Source organism: Drosophila erecta, unplaced genomic scaffold (assembly GCF_003286155.1).
Source record: "Drosophila erecta strain 14021-0224.00,06,07 unplaced genomic scaffold, DereRS2 tig00000000-arrow-pilon, whole genome shotgun sequence".
NCBI classification, from domain to species: Eukaryota; Metazoa; Arthropoda; class Insecta; order Diptera; family Drosophilidae; genus Drosophila; species Drosophila erecta.
In genome coordinates, this window is record NW_020825194.1 from 14,288,443 (window position 1) to 14,306,406 (window position 17,964).

Here is a 17,964-nt window from a genome sequence, read left to right on the forward strand (position 1 = left end):
CAATTAACACAGCGAACTTATTTGCGCCCCAGACAATCTGACTTTGTAGTCCAAAAGTACTATCAATAATCGCAGTTTTGAAATATTAAAAAACGTTTGAGCATTGAATAAAATGTATACCAAAAAAGTGTAATTCACAGATTTGATTGTCTGAGTCTCAGCTGTACAACCACAATTTATTCCAAATTAGTAGACATTTTTCTGTGGGTCAGTGGCACCATTAAAAGAATCTCCAGAGCTTCTAAGTGCTGATGTGCATGTGTAAAAATAACTTTCGACACAATTCGCTTATATTATGGTTATGAATATCTTTTGATAAGTCGCCAGCGAATTGTAATCTAATCGAGAACTTCCTTCCACCCATGGTCAGGCAATGCAATATTGAGATTACCCACGATCTCCACAAGCCTGGCCATCCCGTGGGAGGCCCCACCTACATTTGAACATGCATACCCACTTTGTTAGTTGCTATGCGTTATCTTATTAATTCAATTACCAGTCGGTGCTCCCGCACCCCCTCGCCAATCAGCCCTTATTATTGCATTGATCGTCATAAATATAGCGGTTAGGGGGGTTGGTCACAAGACATACAAATGTACATACATACATACAATATAAGATAACGGATATTATTTATATATACCAATATTTGGTAACGATACATACAATTAAACAATATTAAATATATATGGTATATTTAATACGTTTTAAGCTAACCAATCCGTTGTGCTCCTGATCATTTCAAAAGTAACGACTTTCAATTTTATTTTTTCCGCTGACAGCTTTGGTGTACATACTTTTAGCATACTTTTAGTCTTTCGGAAACTTGTAAAGCCCGAAAGTATGTAATACAAAATTATAATGTCAATCTTCCAAGCTACCTCAACTTACAGCTGCGGCCGCTGCGGCCAAGTCGAATACAGCGGGAAATTAACTAATTGTAATAATACTGGTAATAGTAATATGTATGTATAATGTGAAACAATTAATTCGATTTGTAAAGGTACGGAGAAATACTTCCATTTATTATCTGTCATTGTTATTTTTATATTATTATTATTGTTATAAATTTAGACACAGCTATCTGTAGTTAGCCAGCGCGTCCAAATGGGCTGAATTAATAGCTACCACGAACACAAAGTGGGAGATGGAACTCCACGTATTCCTTCTTAAAATAAAAATGAAAAAACAAAAAAAACTATTGCCTGATCATAACTTTCTAACTACAAAGTGTAAAGAGTACATAGCTTTATAGGACAAGTTAGAATAATCTTGGCCAGTACGATAAAGCGGCGTATCAGTGTTACTCATTTTTTTGCAACTGATTACTACAGCAAAGTGTCATGCAAAGCGAGCAAAATACATGTTGGTCCGCTTATCAGCCGGCTTAGATTAAAAAAGACACAAAAGAAAGCGAGAGTAGAGGTATCACTGAGCAATATATAATATGATATGATATGAAATAAATGATATATAATATGATAAAAAGAGCGAAATGAAGAGAGTGATAGCAGTTGACCGCAATCATCGCAATAGAGCCCTAAGAGCGCTAAGAGCGCTAAAGAGCGTCAGGAAGCTCCAGAGCACCCGCAAAAGAGCGCTGATCTCAGCGTGGCCAAAGAGAGTTACGTGGGCCATGTATTAAAGGTGGAGACCGAGAGCGGATCTCGTCAGAACGAGGCGGACCGTCGGAGCGACTAGTCGTGGGTAGAGGTAGAGTAGTGCGCAGTGCCATGTGAAGAAGTCTATACGTTACCGATAAGTAAATCGCTTGAAAAATACAAATTAAGCTGTGACGAAATTCGCCTGTAAGAGATAGAAATACCGCACATCTCGGAGTGAAGTGATTTTTTTTGGAACCGCGATCTGCCGCAACATTTCCAAATCGAATGCCACGCAATAGTGATGCCTGCAGTGGGCCAGTGGAAAAGTTTACTTTCCGCAAACGTGAATAGAAATCTAATTTGTAGATCTGAATCTGAATCTCAAATCGCTCGCATTTCCATCTGGTTTCTCCCCGTCTAATGCCAAACTAATTATATTAAAATCGAGCGCGTGTCCCCTTTCGTATCGAAAAGTGCTAATCAACCGCGGCCGTCCAAAGGCGATCCCCCCAGGTGACCGAGCAAGTCCCCTGTAATTGTAATGCAACACTCTATATAGTGCAATTTAGCTCCAATCAGTGCAATCAGCATGCAGTCGATGAAAGCCGATGAACTGCCGGAGAATCCGCGGGAGCGATCCAATCTAATCTCCTCCCTTATGTTCTGGTGAGTGTACCGCGTACAAAAGATATCTTTCCGGGCATTTATGGAAATATTTATTACTTTTCAATTGATTATTTGTTCAGAAGTCTCATTGCAATGTCAAGCCTTTTAAAAATGTTAGGAGAATAAATATACATGGGGGTATAAACATAAAAAGTCTTAATAGAAACCAGTTTACAAATCTATTAATACACGGTTTGTTTTTTCGAAAATTATGAAATAATGTTGATTGTTGATACCTGAAATCGTACTTTTGTTGATGATAAGAAAAAACACCCATTGATGACTAGCTTAGGGGTTACTTTTTCCTGTTGCTCCGTTGGGGGGAATCAAGGGATTGGGGAGCACATAACGTGACAGCACTGACAAGTTCATTATTTCATTCAATGGTTCGCTTAATTCGCGTGGCCGAGGCGACAAAATCATTTTGCATTTGACGACAGCTCGGATGCGCATTCAATTGGATACCAATTGAGGGCGACACTTAGCTAACCGCTATTTTCTAAAATCATTCTAAAGAAAAAATGTAAAACTGCTGACAAATGATATGAATCATGGCAGTGCACTGATCTCTGATAAGCTTTCCTTTTGACATAACACAATTAATTTAACTTGGGCCAACAGATCGGGCTTTTATTTTCTTTTTATGTAGTGTAATTGTTCAATATTTTATAAGATAAAAAACGTTCTGCTGTTCTTTTGTGTCGCCGTATCGTAAAATATAGATGCATTTGCGTCAGCAGATATGGATGCTGTGGAAATGTATTGTAAATGGTTTTTATTCCGATAGTAGTTATTAAACTTGAACTTTGTATGTGTTACACAGTTCTACAAAGGTTTAATTGTTATTTCTTTTGTCTCTGTATTTGAGCTAAAGAAATTAATTTGGCTCTAACAATTTTGACCGTGACATACTCGCTTTATAACGCTGCAATTGCCAGCAACTGTTTTTTTCTTGTCCTGATAAGCGCCTGGGAATGTTAGCTGTTTGTTCGCTTTTTTTTTGGTTGTAATATCATCACAAAAGAATTATCAGTATCAGTGCCTGATAACAGACAGCATTTTGCTAATTATGTTTTCATTGTACACCCAATAAAATCTACGTACGTGATGCTGATGCTGGTGCCAAACTGCCGTGAAGTTTTGCCCTGCCCGTTCTGTTCAAAGGCCGCAAAAAGACGCTGGAACAAAAGGATCTGTACAGACCTCTCCAAGAGCACAAATCGGGTGAGTACCTTGATTAATTTCCATTCACAGCTATCTTTATTAATGGGAATAATAAACTTCCATATCTAGACTCCCTGGGAGATCGGTTGTGCGCTGCCTGGGATGAGCAGGTGGCCAAAAGTGAAACTCCACGCTTGGGTCGCGCCTTGACAAAAGTATTTGGCTTTCATTTGTTCATTACGGGACTATTCCTGTTTGCTCAGGAGTTCTTAACCAAGTAAGTGGGTTCCGAACCATGAAATGTAGAATGGTACTTATCAATCTCCTTATCCACCTACAGAATCACCCAACCCATATGCCTGATTGGGGTGATGGCTTACTTTGCCGGCAATGATCCGGATCGCACCAAGGCCCAGTTATGGGCAGCGGGTCTTATAGCGGGCTCCGTGTTTAGTGTGTGCCTCGGTCATCCCTATATGCTGGGTCTGCTTCATCTGGGCATGAAGATGCGCGTTGGTAAGTGCTGATTATCTCAGCTAAGCCAGATGCTAATCCTATCCGCATTGCAGCACTTAGTAGCCTCATCTATCGCAAGGCTCTACGGCTGAGTAGAACTGCTTTGGGGGACACCACAGTGGGTCAGGTGGTCAATCTGCTCTCCAACGATGTGGGCCGATTTGATTTGGTTCTGATCAATGTTCACTACCTGTGGATAGCTCCGTTGCAACTGATTGCAGTTACCTACCTGATGTATCTTGAGGTACGTAGGTTGTTAGGAAATCAATAAGAAAGCTCAATCCGACCGGTTTGTTGAAGTTTTTAAAGGTTGGCCCTTTTGACAAGCCTTTAATGTCAATGATTATAGTGTTCAGCACTATGTGCTTATGATTATAGTGAAAACTATTTCCATATTTCTGTAGTTATTGAAAAACTAGTACAACTAGTACATTGCATTGTTTGTCCAAACCCCAAAATGATACATTGCTATATAGATTTGATCCAATGTTAATTACCTTCGATCAATAGTAAATTCTGTTTCTATTATGGCGCCAATTTATGGTACGCTTCTTAAATATATATATCTACTCATCGAAAATGTTTTTGCCATGAATACAAATATTGTGTTATTCCTATGAATTGCTAGTCGTGTGCGCGCAGTTATGGAAGTCATGTACAAACATTATTGAAATTTACACATTTTACCAATATATTTGTCTTATTTTATAGATTGGCATATCATCCATGTTTGGGGTAGCTATAATGCTTCTGTTCCTGCCATTCCAATCCTACCTCGGCAAGCGGACCAGCGTTCTGCGCCTGCGTACCGCTTTGCGAACGGACGAACGCGTCCGTATGATGAACGAGATTATCTCAGGCATCCAGGTCATCAAGATGTACGCCTGGGAGAAGCCATTCGGCAAGGTGGTGGAGATGACCCGCTTTAATGAGATGTTGTGCATCAAGCAAGTGAACTACATCCGCGGCATCCTCATCTCGTTTGCCATGTTCCTGTCCCGTATATTCACCTCCTCTAGCCTGATTGCCTTCGTCCTGTTGGGAAACATCCTTAATGCCGAAAAGGCTTTCTTTGTCACTGCCTACTACAATATCCTGCGCCGATCGGTGACCATGTTTTTCCCGCAGGGCATCTCACAGTTTGCCGAGCTCTTGGTTTCCGTTAGGCGCTTGGAGACGTTTATGCATCGGTCAGAGACAAAAGTAGGGGATAAGTCAAAGGGCAAAACTGCCATCCTGAAAGCGGAGTCCCTAAATGGAGACAGCCCTAAAAGCAATGGAATCTCGGAGAATTTGATCGAGTTCAGCCAGTTTCAGGCTCGCTGGGAGAGCCATTCGCTGGAGCCTACTCTGGAGGACATCAATCTGCAGCTGGGTCGTCGAAAGTTGGTTGCCGTCATCGGACCTGTGGGCGCTGGCAAATCGAGCCTAATCCAAGCAATACTTGGCGAACTTCCAGGGGAAAATGGCACCCTCAGGATCAATGGCAGTTATTCCTACGCCGCTCAGGAGCCCTGGCTTTTTACAGGCACTGTTCGCCAAAACATTTTGTTCGGCTTGGATTGGGACAAGCATCGCTATCGCACCGTGGTGAAGAAGTGCGCCTTGGAAAGGGACTTTGAACTACTGCCCTTCGGTGATAAGACTATAGTGGGCGAGCGGGGAGCATCACTTTCCGGCGGGCAAAAGGCCAGGATTAGTCTAGCACGAGCGGTTTACCGACGAGCAGATATCTATCTACTTGACGATCCACTCAGCGCTGTGGATACCCACGTTGGGCGCCACTTGTTCGATCAGTGTATGCGCGGTTATTTGAGGAGTGAGCTCGTCATACTGGTCACTCACCAGCTGCAGTTCCTGGAGCAGGCTGACCTTATTGTTATCATGGATAAGGGTCGGATAAGCGCGATGGGAACCTACTCGTCTATGAAGCGCAGTGGATTGGACTTTGCCCAACTGTTGACGGCGCCCAATAAAGATGATGAAGATCTGGAAGAGGTCGACGGGCCAGGAGGTGACGGTCTAGACCTCTTGAATGTGCCCTCGCTGAGCAGGAGGGGAAGCAGGAACAGTAAGCCGAGTACGCGAAACAACAGCTTCACTTCGTTGAGTTCCATGGCGGAGTCAATGGCCCAGGAGGCGTCTTTGCAGATGCAGGAGACGCGGGTGGAGGGAAAGATCGGTCTGGGACTGTACAAGGAGTATTTGACTTCGGGAAGCAGCTGGCCAATGATCTTCTTCATAGTCTTTCTATGCCTGACCACCCAGATTCTATGCTCCTCAGCGGACTTCTTCTTATCGTACTGGTAGGCAGCAAAAGTTATTTCCGCTTTATAAGATGCAGATAATTTGTGACTTTCTTGCCTCAACAGGGTGGACAAGAACGTGGACGGTCAAACAGATATTAACACGGATCCGCAGGACATGTACTACTTTGCCGCGCTCAATGTGGCTGTGGTGGTGTTCACCATTGTACGGACCATGCTCTTCTACAAGATGGCCATGCGCAGTTCCACGCAGCTGCACAATGCCATGTACCAGGGCATTACGAGGGCGGCCATGTACTTCTTCAACACGAATCCTTCGGGACGCATCCTTAATCGATTCTCAAAGGATCTCGGCCAGCTGGACGAGGTCCTGCCAAGCGTTATGCTGGACGTGGTGCAAATCTTTCTCACACTACTTGGCATTATTGTTGTGATCTGCATAACTAATCCGTACTACCTCATTTTAACCTTGGCCTTGGCCATAATATTTTACTATATCAGGGAGTTTTATCTAAAGACATCGAGGGATGTGAAAAGGTTGGAGGCGGTAGCTAGATCACCTATATACTCTCATCTAAGTGCCACAATTACCGGATTGCCAACAATACGAGCTTTAGGAGCTCAAAAGGAACTTATTGCTGAGTTCGACAATCTGCAGGACCTGCACAGCTCTGGATATTATACCTTCCTGGCGACGAATCGCGCTTTTGGTTATTATCTGGACTGCTTTTGCACGTTGTATATTGTGATCATCATTCTCAACTACTTTGTAAACCCACCGCAAAGTCCTGGTGAAGTGGGTTTGGCCATTACCCAGGCAATGGGTATGACCGGTATGGTGCAGTGGGGAATGCGACAGTCGGCAGAACTGGAGAACACCATGACCGCAGTGGAACGCGTTGTGGAGTACGACGAGATCGAACCTGAGGGCGAATTCGAGTCACGCCCGGGCAAGAAACCCTCTCCAAGTTGGCCGGAAACGGGTGAGATTATCGCGGAGGACCTGTGCCTTCGTTACTTCCCGGATCCGCAGGCGAAGTACGTCCTCAAGGCGCTCAATTTTCATATCCGTCCGTGCGAGAAAGTGGGCATCGTGGGACGCACTGGAGCTGGCAAATCCTCGCTGATCAACGCGCTGTTCCGTCTTTCCTACAACGAGGGCATCATTACCATCGACGATAAGGATACGGCTGACATAGGGCTCTTTGATCTGCGCAGCAAGATATCCATAATACCGCAGGAGCCTGTGCTTTTCTCGGGCTCCATGCGGTACAACTTGGATCCCTTTGAGGAGTACAACGATGCAAAGCTGTGGGATGCATTGGAGGAGGTGAAACTGAAACCTTTAATTGCTGAACTGCCCAGTGGACTGCAGAGCAAGATATCCGAAGGCGGCAGTAACTTCAGTGTGGGCCAACGCCAGCTAGTGTGCCTGGCCAGGGCGATTCTCCGAGAGAATCGCGTCCTGGTAATGGATGAGGCAACGGCCAATGTGGATCCGCAAACCGATGCACTGATTCAAGCAACAATAAGAAGCAAATTCCGGGACTGTACAGTGCTTACGATAGCCCATCGTTTGAACACAATAATGGATTCAGATCGTGTTCTGGTCATGGATGCTGGTCATCTTGTAGAGTTTGAATCTCCGTACGAACTTCTCACCTCCAGCGACTCGAAGATCTTCCATGGAATGGTCATGGAAACTGGACAAAACACATTCGACAGCCTTCTAAAGGTAGCCGAAAAGGTAAGTCATCAATTAATTTGAGTTGATTTCTGGTATATCAAATTTATATCATTTGCAGGCCCACTTTGAATCAAAGAAACCAAAATCGGGGTAGATTTAGGATCTGGTAAATGGTTGCTAATCTGGAAGCCAAAAAGGTCTCATTTTCTGGCTGTACGCGTCTGCTAAGTTGTACCTAATCCAACCAGCTGCATTTAAGCTAGTTTTCTACTTAAAGTATTATACCTTTGAACCGTACATACATACTTATAAAACCCAATTCTTATAGAGCATAATGTAATGAATCAGCCCAACGAACGGTTAAATATACAGTCTCAAAAGTGTAGAAGTTTAGTGAAAGCTTTATAAAGTTTAAAACATGTAGACCATAAATTTGTTTTTCATTACGATAATTTCCAAGCACTTTGATTCCCCCATTAGACATTACTTGATATAATCGTGGGGCAGCTGGCCATGGCTCTCTTGGACTGAATTTCTTCGGCTTCTTGTTTTGAGACTGAAGGTCTGTTCTTGTTTAGTCCACGAAAGAACAGGGTGACCATGGAATCGCAAGCCAAAAGCAAAACGACCGTCAATTGAGCCAAGAGTGCTTGAATTACGGATGGATGTGCCGTTGGCCAATAGGCGTTATGAGGAACAAACAATACGAAGAACAAAACAACGGTGTTGCAAATGAGCATTAAACTGGAGAAAATCGAGCGAATCTCCTGTCGTCCAAAGGAGCTCAGTGCCTGCACGCTGGCCAAAATGACTATTGAGGGAATTAGCAAATGGATGAGCACTAGGTACGGCATTAGTCGACTGCAGGAATCTGGAAGAAACAGCCTAGCCGAGTTGGCCAAGTAGGTGAAGCTACCCATCCAGTGTCCAGTTCCAAATAGGGAGACATAGAAGTAAAGTAGAATGGACACAGCGAAGCGATAGCACAGCTGTAGATGCTTCGAAGGAGCGAGTATCCCATTTACCTTGATCTCAACATCCTCATCTGCTTCCACGCACTCCTCGTGCACCTCGAGTCCCAATTGGTACTCGATGATCAAGCCCTGGGCGAAGAGGGAGACATATGAATCACTCAATAGTACATGGAGCGTGAGCAAGTTGAAGCGAATCAGCTCTAGGCGAGATTGGGGTGTGGTCCTCGTAATGTAGGGCACCGATGCGAAGGCATAGATGAGATACGCCCAGTTGGCAGCTAATAGGTATATGGGAACCGGCTTGCCCATCTCCTTGAGGAAGATTCCAATGGCTGCAACAACCAGTATTCCTCCGTTGATGATCCACACCTTCCACTTGTGATTCTCGTTAAGGACACAGGGACGCACAATCACCACCAACATGCTGATCGTCTGCAGGACCACACGATAGTTGGTGGTCATTAGGACCTGCATTCCCTTCTGAGACCACAGGAATCCACTCAGTAGAAAAACGAGAGCCAACCAGGCCAGGAACTTTGGCGAAGGATGCACCCAACCACGTCGATTGTAGAAGCCAACACAGAGGACATAGGCCAGACCCAAAGGACAGTTGCAGTAAAGCGCCGCAATAATAACCGCAGCTGGTGCCACTATCCATCTTAGGTGCTTCAGTGGCTCGAAGATCCAGTCACCCTTCTGGGGTAATGCGGCCAAGGTCACACACCAGACGCCAAAGGGTACCACCAAACAGATGACCGTCAGGAACGGAGCCCATTGCAAAAAGACCATTTCGCCCAGCAAAAGTCCCATCGAAGCCAGGAAGATCGTGTACCAAGTGAGGTAGCCCACGCGCATATCCTGGGAGTCCATTGAATGCCGAGATAGCTTCAGCAATAGGTAGAATTGCCAGCCCAGTAGAGCCAGCACCGTGGTCACCACGAGTGGAATGTGATAGTATCCATAGTAGAACTTCAGGGACTTTTGAGCCACCTTGATTGCCAGCGTGCTCGTCTCCAGGGCTTTACTTCGCCAACCCATATCAATGAGGTGGTCCATCTGTTGCTGATAGTAGGCAATTTGTTGCAGATCCAAATCCTTACCCTTTGGCAGCCACTTGTGGAAAACTCCTTGTTCGTGACGTCGTATGATGGCCTTGGCTTGGCTCAGAAGTTGCAGAGCATTCAGGTGTATGGCCTTTCGCGCATATTCCCGGGACACCTTCATGTAACCCTGGGGCAGAATGGCCAGATTGTTTACCGGAGGCGGTAGGCCAATTATGGAAGACATAAGCGGAGCGAACTGGATCTGGTCCAGCTTGTGGAGCTGCAGACTAGCGCCATGGTTGATCACAAAGTCAGAGGTTATATTTGTGGTTATGTGCTTAACTCCGGCACCCCAAAGAAAGAAGGGCGTCTCTCGCTCTTCGTCCGATCCGCCACCATGAGAGCCTGAAATCCCAGAATTGTGCAAGTATTTAAAGTGAGTAAAATGAGGTTAAAAGTACACTTACCGAAATAAGTGAGACCGTGTGCCGAGGTATAAAGGTATGCTGTTTTCGAGTCATTAAAGGTGCTCTCAATTAGTTCATATGCATCTCGGATTTTCCGCTGCGTATTGTGCAGCTTCTTTTGATAGCCAATATCCAAGGGACTAGCTCCACCGACTTCGGCCAGGTTTACGAGCATCACCAGTCTAGTTGAGTTTCTCAACTTTTCCAAGCAGGTCCGTTTCGTCAGCCGGAGCCGAAGATCTGATAGATCCGAGATACTGAGAACGACACCCTTGTCGGAAGCCAAAGTGCGATTGAAAATCGTATCGAACCTATCGGTCGACAGTATGGATGGTATCTTATTGAATCCAGCGAATAGGGCGACTTCCGCAGATCGGGTCAGAGTTGGAACACTAGTCATAGATATGCCGATGAGTCCCTGGTGCATGATTATATCCCGCATGTAGGCAGCCCCACTACAGTTGTCCGAAAAGAACGTGTCCACCCGGAGTCCTTCGAGAAGGAAGACCACCAAGCGATCAGCGGGTGGTGGCAGACCCATTTCCAGTAATGTCTTCTGCGGTTCCAGTGGAACCAGTGGTCCGGACTGATAATAGATGCGCAGCAGGCACACCAGCAGCAGGAGGTGCACCAGCACCACCTTAGATTTCCACAGCTCCATCAGGATTAGTATTTTTCCCACTAGTCGATATGTGAGGCGACGGTACAATAGGAACGACACATTGACGACAACTGAATAGAAGCACCAGAGAAACGTTTGAAGAAGGGCCAGCTTCATCTCTGAAATATTCAGAACAGAATGATTGACTTATCGATGAGGTGGCTTAAAAATACAAATTCCATAGCAACCCTTGCATTTATTGCAAATTAATTGAGTTAGAACTTGAAAGGAAATTCAATATCTTGCATAATGTTGGAATCAAATAAGAGTTTTGTGCTGTTCCAGCTGCTTTTACTCTTCTCAGTAGTTTTGATCTATATTAGATCCCCATCCACGGGCAGCTTGGAGCCGCAGGAAGTGGAGCCATTGAAAGAGCCTCCGCCGGCAGATCGACTAGTGGTTCTCGTAAGGGACGGATTATCTGCTCAGACTTTTCTGGCCAACCGTTGCACAAACGTCCCACTGTTGCAGGAACTCTTCTTGCACCAGGGTCTGGTTGGAGTTAGTCGTCCGGAGAAAACCACCTACCACTCTATATCTCCATATATATCCTTGTTTTCCGGATTTAATGAGGATGCAGTCAGGGTGGCACGAGACTGGGTAGGAAATTCAGCACCCATTGACTCTATATTCGATCGGTGTAAACGCAGTTTTGCATGGACAACGACAGAACTAATCTCACGCTTTCCAAAAATCGAAAGATCAAGGGAATTCTCTTTTGAAACATTTGGAGAAGGTGTTACCAAGTCGTGCTCCGAATTGGAAGATTTTGTATGTCGGTCTGTTCAAAGATTTCTACGCGGCGGATCCCGGCTCTTGTTAAATTCCTCAGAAGTAATTTTTTTTATCCATATGACCAGTGTGAAATCATCTTGTGAAAGCCTCCAACGGATTCAAGAAAACGTGTATAAGCTCTATACAATTTTTGAGAAAACTTTTCCCGATCACAGAACCGCCTACCTATTTACATCCAATCTTGGCGATCCACAAGCAAAAAGTAAGACACTAGATTATCTTTTTAAAATATTTGTAGTCCTTGAGTATCCCGTTTTTAGGAGAGTCCAGTGTGGCAGTTGAATCGCCCTTCTTTCTTTGGGGATCTGGCGTAAATCACATTAAATCCATGCCCGGCCGCAGCTTTGTAGCCAACGAGACGGGCTTCAGGATGCCCTTGCATGTCCTCAATCCTCCTCACCTGACAGCTTTAATGAGTGCCCTTCTAGGAGTCCCACCACCCGTGTATAGCCGCGGAATGCTGCCCAAGGGAATGCTTAACTCCAGCTTGCGCTATGAGGCCAATGCTATGCTGACCAATGCCAAGCAGCTTCTCGCACAGGCTCGCCGGCTTAGGGAACTCCATCCCAAGAAGTTACCCGCCTTCTGGCTAAACTTTCAAATGATGGATAACTTTTTAAAGGAGTCATTAGCCCTCAAGAAGCAGCGACGCTTCAGGGCTCTCTTGGATTATAGCTGCAATTTTATGCCCGTGCTGATCATGGGAATGGACTACTTCAAGGATTACTATAGACATGTTTTGGTTATAGCAGTGAGTTTTGCTGGAATCGGTTGGATATATTGCCTGCGCTGTCATCTAACAGTGGGAAAGAAGTGCAGAGTGCAAACGGAAATCCAGGAGGTAACCTCCTCCAAACGTTTGGTGTATGCCCGTGGATTTCATCGATTGCTTACTGGTCTCCTGGTGATTTTGATGATGCTCGAAAGAATTCCATTGGTGGTACAGGCGATTCTGCTCATCCCCTCACTGTACTGGATGACGACGCTTAAAGTTATGGGTGAGAGACCAAAAATGGTATGCCGTAAAAGTTTGATATCCACTATATTACTGGCTTTAATCTGCTTGGGTGGCTTTTTACGACGGTACATCCTGGCAGTGGGCTACTTTGGATTTGCTTCCTATAACAACAGAGATGCCTTCCAGAGACGTGGACTTCAGTTCTACCTGTGGCTGCTCCTTCTCCTTGGGCTCACCGGGTTATCAGCCCTTCCAGAATCGCTGGGTTGTTCCCAGCCCAGTGCCCTTATGTTTAGTATCCTTCTAACTATTCTGCGTCCGTTGGCCTGTGGGGTGTACCTCAACCTCCTCACGTGGCTGAGCAATCTACTGGTTTTCCTCGCCGCCTTGGAGTACATACTGATCGGCTGGCATCCGTGGGTGACGTATATGGTATCCTGGATCTATTTGGGATTTGTGGCCATTTGGCAGAGACGCAATCTGCAGGCCAGCGAGGTGTTCTTCTTCAACCTGAGCACTCTGTACACCCTTACCTGTACTTCTTATGAATCGGTGGTCATCCAAATGCTGGCCATGGAGTTGCAGCTGGCCCTGCGGATGAAACTGAACAGAAATGAAAGCATCGGTCCGAAGACAGCCGCCCACTACATACTAGTGTACAGCTGGTACTCCCTTTTCGTCATTGGCAGCTTTCCGGCCTTCGATGATTACCTGGATATCTTGCACGAGACCTGCTTTGGATACTCACCGCTGACTTACGGCCTGGTTATGGTGTTGAAGCTAATCCTTCCCTGGCTGCTTGTGCTCTGTATACTGGCGGGAAACTACAAGAATCTGGCTTCACTCGAACGGCAAATCTTTGTGAGGCTGTTGCTTATGAACAGTGCGATGTCGCTAGTGCTTCTGCACGGGGTTACTGATGTTGGTCCTTGGATGGAGATCCTCAGCAGACTCGCTGAGTTTGCGGTGGTCCAGGCATTTCCAGTTCTCTGGCTGCTACTGTGGCGACTGACACAGCTTAAAGTGGGCTCCAAGTGGATGTTGCAGCTTCCCAAATGAATTACGGTTCTTTAATTACAATTGTTTAAATAAAGCGAAGAAAGCGCCAAAAAAAAAAAACACAGAAAACGCCTAAACTTTAACGTTGCCACCAGGTTTTTCTGCGCCACCGAATATCGATAACCATAACGGCTATCGCACAGTAGTCGCTTCGTTGCCATCGCCAATCTCGCTCTCCCTTATTTTGCATAGAAAATAAACAAAAAGCTCTGCGGAAATAATGTTTTCACAATAAAATCCAACACATTTGTGCTGGCGCAAGTGTGTGGTGGAAAACCCAAACGAAAAAGGAACCCAAATCGCCTCAGTAAAATATCGCCCATTGCGCATTCCACGGCAGCAACAGTACCAGCAGAGGCAGCAGCAGCAACAACAACAACAACAACGAGAACAGCATAGCAAAAGGTGAGGCAAAAAGTTTACATGTGAATGTGGGGGCGGGCGGTGTGGTAACGGTTAGCTGTTAATAACAACAATTGCCCCTTATTGTGCACACACACACTCAGGCACTGGTTTACTCATTTCGGAGCGCGTAGGCAAAATGGCAGCCAAATTGTCAGTTAAGTTAGGAAATGAATGAGCCAAAATACTTGTGTCTCCAACTCGCTACCACCTCCCCCACAAGCAACCAGTCCAAACGCCCGCCCACCCTCTGAGCTGACGCGCCGCCGCCGTGGTTTGCGATCTTGCTTTATATCACCCGCGACTCGATAAGGGTTCTCGTTCCGTTCCACGATCGGTAGGCCTCGGAGGTCGCATTTCGTCGCGTATCTCGAAGCCTTTGCCAGATTGCATTTGTGTTTGTGCAGTACGTTTGCATTGAGATTTTTCCCTTTCGCTGACTTGCCACCCTTTTTTAGAGAGGGTATGATGGTTTGTGGCTCAACATGTAATTGCAGTCATATTAGACTCTGATCGGTAACTTTGAATGTACATATAATGAAGCAAGCTTAGTCGTCGATGATGTATGTTAACTTAATAATTCAAAACACACCTTAAGGAAAATGATTATCAAAAAATGCCTGCTATTCCTAAATATTTGAACGCGATAATAGTTGGCAAAAGCATTTGATCTCCGCCAAAATTGTATTATTCCCGAGTGGGAACTGTACTGGGTATCAAAAGCCTCGTTTCTGCAAATTAATAGCCCTTCTTTCTGGCTTCTTTTGTCTGGCGGTTGCAATTATTCAGCCTCTTGTTCTGGCGCAGACACAGTTGCCTCAATTAGCTGTTGTTTTTGTTTTTGTGGCTGCCGCTGAGGTGAAGCGAGTTGTTCATTAAGCAAAACTCGAGCATCCGGCGATGCATGTGGAAGTGGAAGTGCCACCGGCGACAGCCCGTGCTCCACTGTCATTAGACATGGAAGAATCGCGTGAATATAGAAGTACTCCTACTTTCACTATACTATTCCGTTTAAGGGCATCTGCTGCGGATGAGTAATTACCGCGTTCCAGCTCTTATGTCCGATTAGGGACCCAATCAACAGCTGTTTACGGCGCTCTTGGCTGTAAAATTACATAGCGAACGATTCAGATTTCCGCTCAGTTGGTGGACAATGCCTTTTCTGTATCTTTTTCCACCGGGCTGTAGTCTCAGCCGACTGGAACTGCTCCACGAAGATGTGGTGTGACCCTGAATTAGTATTTATCACCCCAAAATAGCCCAAAATTACGTTACCCAACCTGGTTCTGATAGCGATAACGGTTTGAGATTGCCGAAAATAATGTGGGGCATCAAAATTACGATTTGCTCTCTAGCGCGAAGAAGAGCAGTAGTCCACTTAATTGCGCACTTGTTGTTATTCAAGCACAGAGAGGCTCTCGACCGGCTATTTATCTATGCCGTTGAATCAGGGAATTTGCATACACAATTAGTGGGTGCTGTTAGTGGGCGTACATGCTGATCGTGTAACGATTTGTGCTTTCAGTTCACCGCTGTTGCAGCCGGAGAGCTGGCGTTGGCGATGGCCACGGCACCGCGATCCCTGGACACCATCTCCCTCTGCTCGACCGTTTCCAGCTGCCCGGACCGAAATGGCTTCTATGGCGGTTTCCAGCGCACAGACAAGCCCAAGGAGCCGCTGTCCAAGGCGCAGATCATCGCGCGGGAGAAAAAGTGGCTCTACATGATCGACAACTGGTCCATTTACATGTCCAAAAACTACAAAAAGGTAACATCGAATGTTGTTTATTTAAAGAGCAGTGATCTCACTTTTATGTTGTTCAAACCAAATATGTAAAAAAAAATATAAATAGTTTCCCATTTAGGCTCTTCTTAAAGCCTATGAAATGGGAACGGTGAAGCTTATATTATATTTACTAGTATTAGAAACTTTAATTATTATACCACACCAATCTAATGTGTGTATTTGTATCGTGCAGATCCGAGATCGCTGTCGCAAGGGCATACCCAAGTCGGTGCGACCCAAAGCTTGGTTCTATTTATCGGGGGCGTATCTGCTAAAGAAGAAGAACCCCAACGTATACAACGAGCTTCTGGAAAAGCCCGGTAACCCGACGACCATCGAAGAGATCAAAAAGGATAAGCATCGCCAGTTCCCGTTCCATGAAATGTTTCTCGACGAGCAGAAGGTCGGACAAATCGAGCTCTTTAATGTGCTAAAAGCCTACTCGATATACAATCCCAAGGTTGGCTTCTGCCAGGCGCAGGCACCGATAGCAGCGTTCCTATTGATGCACCTGCCCGCAGAGGACGCCTTCTGGGTGTTCGTCAGCGTGTGCGATGTGTAAGTCCAGTCGTATGGTCGTTTTCTCGGGATTAGATTTAACTTGTTTATTTTTACAGTTACCTGCAGGACTATTTCATACCCGGCTTGGAGGTGATCCAGAACGATGCAGGCATCCTGGAGGGTCTGCTGAAGAAGACATGCCCGCCCGTGTACCGGCACCTACAGAAGCACAAAGTGGAGCCGCTGCTCTACATGACCGACTGGTTCCTGTGTGCGATGACGCGCACTCTGCCCTGGGAGACGTTGCTGCGAGTATGGGATTGCTTCCTGGCCGAAGGCATCCGGGTGATCTTCAAGGTGGCACTGGTCATTATTGGGGCTTCGCTAAGCCGACATAAGGTGCGAAAGACGTGCACTGGTCTCTGCGAGACGTTGGCGGTTCTGCGGTCGCCCGAGGAGCACATCGTGGAGGAGGAGTTCATCATAAACAATATGATGCGGCTGAATCTGCGCGTAGAGGACTTCCAGATCGAGCACACACGCCAAAAGGCTCGACGTGCCAAACAGAAGGCGCAGCAGGATGCGGAGTCCAGCGGTTCCGGCAACGGACATCGACGCAATATGCCAACGCTGTGAGGAACCGCAACTACTACTAATTCAACAAATTGTTACTAAACACACAAACAACACACACCATGCATAGTTGCATAAGATTTGTACGTTTTAAGTCTAATAGGAGGCAGGTCGTGCACAAAGTGAAAGCGAGTGGATGCGAGTGACCCCGAACTGGTTCAGTCAGTTGGTCAGTCAATTACGGAGACATCATTCCATGCAATCAGTTTGCTAATTTTAAGACCATTCTTTTGTTGAGCTCATTCGGGCTGGACTTGTATCGGTATTTGTTTTCGTATTATTCATTTAGTGGCAATTATTATGAGTGTGCAATTTGTTTATGCTTTCCAAAAGTATTTATTACATATTTATTATTATATATCGTGTAACATTAAAACCTGTAGCATTAGCGTTGAGTTGAGGACCCCGAACATATCGTATGATTATCATCACCACCCTGAGACAGCTGACAAAAGCACTGGAGGATTATATAGTTTGAAATTTTGACTACTTTATCCGTATTAACTCTGAGACGAGAATGTTGATATTTACCTACGATAATGCGTTACGAACGACTTCTGTTGTGCCCCCGAGCCTGGAAAGTTTGGAGATCAGTTTTGTTACCGATCTAAGGCAAAAATAATAAAAAACTTGAATACTAATAAAACAAAATATACCGAAACATTAGCAAAATGTTTTTTTTTTTTTTTTGTATGAGTAAAACCATCAAAGACTTTCATTTGAACTGGTTGTAGAATTAAGTGTCTTATTTATTAACATTTATCAAAACGAGCATAATCGC

General features: G+C 45.3%; 5 protein-coding genes across 5 annotated transcripts; 4 read left to right on the plus strand and 1 right to left on the minus strand.

The window, feature by feature from the left end:
* Window positions 1-1,652: 1,652 nt before the first annotated feature.
* On the plus strand, window positions 1,653-8,330 carry LOC6554060 (probable multidrug resistance-associated protein lethal(2)03659). The gene is made up of 8 exons (XM_001980513.3): window positions 1,653-2,270; window positions 3,409-3,494; window positions 3,564-3,711; window positions 3,775-3,950; window positions 4,004-4,194; window positions 4,662-6,256; window positions 6,323-7,964; window positions 8,023-8,330. The coding sequence occupies exons 1-8, from the start codon at window positions 2,194-2,196 to the stop codon at window positions 8,056-8,058; spliced, it is 3,951 nt and encodes a 1,316-aa protein (XP_001980549.1). The 5' UTR covers window positions 1,653-2,193; the 3' UTR covers window positions 8,059-8,330.
* On the minus strand, window positions 8,288-13,566 carry LOC6554059 (GPI ethanolamine phosphate transferase 1). The gene is made up of 4 exons (XM_001980512.3): window positions 13,551-13,566; window positions 13,336-13,393; window positions 10,389-11,168; window positions 8,288-10,326 (listed from the first exon to the last, which is right to left on the minus strand). Exons 3-4 carry the CDS (start codon window positions 11,164-11,166, stop codon window positions 8,381-8,383), a joined length of 2,724 nt encoding a protein of 907 aa, XP_001980548.1. The 5' UTR covers window positions 11,167-11,168; window positions 13,336-13,393; window positions 13,551-13,566; the 3' UTR covers window positions 8,288-8,380.
* On the plus strand, window positions 11,284-12,135 carry LOC113563759 (GPI ethanolamine phosphate transferase 1-like). The gene has a single exon (XM_026976171.1). The coding sequence runs from the start codon at window positions 11,299-11,301 to the stop codon at window positions 12,124-12,126; it is 828 nt and encodes a 275-aa protein (XP_026831972.1). The 5' UTR covers window positions 11,284-11,298; the 3' UTR covers window positions 12,127-12,135.
* LOC6554058 (GPI ethanolamine phosphate transferase 1) lies at window positions 12,111-13,904 on the plus strand. The gene has a single exon (XM_026976169.1). It carries the CDS (start codon window positions 12,173-12,175, stop codon window positions 13,859-13,861), a length of 1,689 nt encoding a protein of 562 aa, XP_026831970.1. The 5' UTR covers window positions 12,111-12,172; the 3' UTR covers window positions 13,862-13,904.
* Window positions 13,905-13,975: 71 nt separating this feature from the next.
* Window positions 13,976-17,629, plus strand: LOC6554016 (TBC1 domain family member whacked). The gene is made up of 4 exons (XM_026976170.1): window positions 13,976-14,266; window positions 15,789-16,031; window positions 16,243-16,607; window positions 16,667-17,629. The coding sequence occupies exons 2-4, from the start codon at window positions 15,825-15,827 to the stop codon at window positions 17,184-17,186; spliced, it is 1,092 nt and encodes a 363-aa protein (XP_026831971.1). The 5' UTR covers window positions 13,976-14,266; window positions 15,789-15,824; the 3' UTR covers window positions 17,187-17,629.
* Window positions 17,630-17,964: the final 335 nt, after the last annotated feature.